This window comes from Sabethes cyaneus, chromosome 1 (assembly GCF_943734655.1).
Source record: "Sabethes cyaneus chromosome 1, idSabCyanKW18_F2, whole genome shotgun sequence".
Classification (NCBI taxonomy): domain Eukaryota; kingdom Metazoa; phylum Arthropoda; class Insecta; order Diptera; family Culicidae; genus Sabethes; species Sabethes cyaneus.
Window position 1 is genome coordinate 145,458,240 of NC_071353.1, and position 4,428 is coordinate 145,462,667.

Genomic DNA, 4,428 nt, shown 5'->3' on the forward strand with positions numbered 1-4,428 from the left:
GCTGCTGACGACAATGACGACATATTATGTCACTTTCGTCTACCGTACGCAACTACCGACCATTAACTTTAATCCAACTGATTTTTCTAACGGGACGACGTAACTGTATCAGTAAGCATCAATAACTGCGATACTTAGTGAAATTATTGCTTACTGATAACTATCAGTAATTAATTACAGTTTTCACATCCCTATTCTGTTTATCACTCGCTTGGTCTACAACCTTTCTGTGCAACGACTTCACGACTTCGAATGAAGCTGAAAGGGCGCGTCGTCGCCGCTGAATACACGCCTCTGATCAGACATAATATTCATGATACCTTCATGGTCCATCCATCCTTTCCACGTGGAAACTTCCTCGAACCTTTTTCTTATGTCAGCTTTGCTAACTCGGGCGCTAGCTGATATCCGAATTGACAGTTGGGGATGACAGACATTTTCATGCCCAACGTACATAAATATTAAAGGAAAAATTGTGAATATTTTACACAATGTGCGTAAACCCCCTGGACGGGGGTTTTCAGCTAGAACATTCAGTTAGAAAAGAAACTTGCAGATAGCATGCAAGTAAAATCCCAGCAGCGATAGCGAGCTGTCATCGATTCTTGTCAAATTGCTGCCGGCCCTCAAGCTTAATAGTAGAAAAATTCACTACGTAAATCTGCTGCAACTATGTTTGTTTACCCAAAGCTACCAGAGCTGCTGCGCTCATACCCAGTGATGCCAAAATTTCGGAAAACTTTGAAATTGAAAATTACATCAATGGAACAACTAGGTTTCAACCATAATGCTTGATGTTTTCGGATTTTATCAGACAACTAGCTGACCCGACAAACTTCGTATTGCCACAAATTAACCTGTGTTATACATAAATCATGAATCTCGGATGATCTTTGTCACAATCTCGAGCTTTGCAAGCCCCCCAGTGGGCGGCGCTTCCGACGGCGGGTTCCCGGCAACACTCGCGACCGTGTCGTCCTGAATGATCTAGTGTTACTATAGATAGTTTTTGTGGTCTTGTATTGACTAATGTTTTACTGAAGAGTCTCGAATTTCTCGAGTTCGATTAGTTTTTGAGTTTCGCAAAATTTTCTGTTTTATTTGTATGAGAGTCCATATCCCCCTACCACAGAAGTGAGAGGTCTCTAACTATCGTAAAATAAATTCAAGACTCCAAAATCTCCCACATGCCAAATTTGGTTCCATTTGCTTGATTAGTTCTCAAGTTATAAGGAAATTTGAATTTCATTTGTATGGGAGCTCCCCTCTTAAAAGGGGAAGGGGTCGTAATTCACCATAGAAAAAATTTCTGTCATCTAAAACTCGCACATGTCAAATTTGGTTCCATTTGCTTGATTAGTTCTAGAGTTATGAGGAAATTTGTATTTCGTTTGTATAGGAGCCCCCCCTCTTAAAAAGGTAAGGGGTCCTAATTCATCATAGAAAAAATGGTTGCCTCCAAAAACACCCACATGCCAAATATGGTTCCATTTGCTTGATTAGTTCTCGAATTATGAGGAAATTTGTATTTCATTTGTGTAGAAGCACCCCGTCTTAAAGTTGGGAGGGGTCCTAATTCACCATAGAAAATATTTTTGCCTCCAGAAACCTCCACATGCCAAATTTGGCTTCATTTGCTTGATTAGTTCTCGAGTTACGAGGAAATTTGAATTTCATTTGTATAGGAGCCCCCCCCTCCTAAAGTGGGTAGGGGTCCCAATTCATCATAGAAAAAAATTTTGTCTCCAAAAACACCCACGTGTCAATTTTGGTTCCATTTGCTTGATTAGTTCTCGAGTTATGAGGAAATTTGTATTTCGTTTGTATAGGAGCCCCCCCTCTTAAAGTGGGGAGGGGTCCTTATTTATCATAGAAAATATTCTTGCCCTCGAAAACCTTCACATGCCAAATTTGGTTCCATTTGCTTGATTAGTTCTCGAGTTATGACGAAATTTGTATGGAAGCCCCCCTCCCCCTTTTAAAGAGGAGAGGAGTTATAATTCCCCTTATAAAGAGGGGAGGGGTCTCAATTTACCATAGAATAAATTCTTGTCACCGAAAACACCCACTGCCAAATTTTGTTCTATTTGCTTGATCAGTTGTCGAGTTGTGCAGAAATTTGTGTTTCATTTGTATGGGAGCCCCCCCTCTTAGTGGGGGGAGGGGTTTCTAACCATCACTTAAACCTTTCCTGGCCCCAAAAAACCTCTACATGCATATTTTCATGCCGATTGGTTCAGTAGTTTTCGATTCTATAAGGAACATACGGACAGACAGACAGAAATCCTTCTTTATAGGTATAGATATCCATTAAAAATCTTCTGATAAAATATAAAATAGCACAGAGACAATTTGATTGATATTGTTTGACAAAGCAAAACAATTGATAGGTAATATAACTTACTAATACAAAGCACAGCAGTGGTTCTATTTAAAACGCACCGCAGATTGAATTTAGTCGTTTCACTGCAATCTTCAATATCACAGTCGTTATTGAGGTGCAGTATTCGAACCATAAAGTGTCCTTGGGTGTTAGGTGCTGTCCGGCGCTCCCCTTACAATAAATAATTGGAAATGCGGCAATGAAAAAAGTAAACCACACATCACAATTTCGAGAAAGAGGACCACTGTCCAATTTAGACATGAATATCGAACTTAGTTATTCTCCAAATAATCAGATTTTGGATTCCAATATTCTTCACGGTACCTTCTCTTCTGTTGCAGCGGTGACGCGATGGCGGCTTCTGTTGATGGCCGGACAGGTTTCCACGCTACAGAACAGTCTTTGGAGCTGGACGAAAGCAAACCTATGACGAAGTGCGAAATTTGCGGAAAGCTCGTTACTGTCAAAAACTACAGGAGGCACAAGAAGGCCCACATCGACGGACGTTTATTCGAGTGCGAGACGTGCGGCAAAAACTTCAACAGAGCCGGCAACTTGAAGAGCCACAAGATAAGCCATTCGGGGAAAAAGCAATTCAAATGTGAAATCTGTGACAGAGATTTCTTCCGCAAGGAACAGTTAGCCCGACACCTTAAAATGCACGGTTCGGAACGTCCGCATAAATGCTCGATTTGTGGAAAAGGGTTCTTATTTCTGCACCCGCTGCTAAGCCACATGATTTATCACAGCGATGAGCGACCGTTTAGCTGCGACATCTGTGGCCTTTCGTATAAGATGGCTTCTTCTCTGAAAGCCCACAAGAAGACCCACGCGTATCTCGAACAGAAGCCGTTCAAATGTAACCTGTGCGATACACAGTATGTCCACAAAAGTAACCTGAGGGTGCACATGAAGCTACATTCGGAAGGACGATGTTTGAAATGTACCCATTGTAAAGTGAAGTTTTCCTCTCATGAAAGTCTAAAAGAGCACACCTGCAAAGAGCGACCGTTCAAGTGTACGGATTGTGGGAAAACATTTGTGGCCGTTAAATACCTAACAAACCACCATCGAACGGTACACAAGGATAACAAACTGTACGAATGTTCGTTCTGCGAACGAAGCTTCCGGTGGCGCTATAATCTTAGCAAGCACATGAAGGTGCACTCCGACAGGCAACTGTACGGATGTAGCTATTGTGACTGTCACTTTGCACAGCAAGCGGAAGCAGACGAGCATGAAGCTCGGCACAAGCAAAAGGGGCAAACGCCAACGACGTCGTTACAATCAGTAGCGTTGCCCGTTGACGGAAATAGCTCGATCACGGGATGAAAGTGTGAGCTTAACCTACTTAGTTATTGATTTATAATGTCTGAATCCTTTGTCCTATAATAACATTGAATAAAATGCTATTTTGATAGCAACCCGAATGAAAAAAAGGGAAAAGTTGGGACCGTACATAATAGAATAAAATAACAATTGCCAATACAATACCAATGAAACGCGATTCAATATTCAATAATAATCAAACAATCGGCCCTTTTCAGGGCGAACACATAATGATGGAAGATTTTTGTTGAATTTCACTATAAACCCAGTCCGTTCCATTAGACGCAAATTGTGCCTCTTCCTCCATCTATTGTGGTCGAACCAACGGACGAGAAGTTCAATTTAACTTGTTTACCCTATTTAGTGTTAAGTCTCCAACTTATTAATTCTCGAAACTATCAGCTTTTGGATTTCAAAATTCTTCACTAAGATCCTGCCCGAACCCTGAAGCTTTCCAATGTTCTTCACAGTGCCTTCTCTTCTGTTGCAGCGACGACGCGACGTTGGCTTCTGTTGATGGCGAACAGAGTAGTAAGGCAAGCAAACCGATGAAGCAGTGTGACATTTGCGGAAAGTCCCTTACACTCCAAAGCTACTACAAGCACAAAAAATCCCACGTCCGTTTATTTGCGTGTGAGATATGCGACAAAACCTATAAAACAGCCGGCGACTTAAAGAACCACAAGGAAAGCCATACGGGGAAAAAACAATTCAAA

General features: G+C 41.5%; 1 protein-coding gene across 1 annotated transcript; it reads left to right on the forward strand.

Annotated features, from left to right (window-relative positions):
* Nucleotides 1-2,734: 2,734 nt before the first annotated feature.
* On the forward strand, nt 2,735-3,715 carry LOC128746349 (gastrula zinc finger protein XlCGF8.2DB-like). Its single transcript, XM_053843402.1, has one exon. The coding sequence runs from the start codon at nt 2,735-2,737 to the stop codon at nt 3,713-3,715; it is 981 nt and encodes a 326-aa protein (XP_053699377.1).
* The last annotated feature ends 713 nt before the right edge of the window (nt 3,716-4,428 follow it).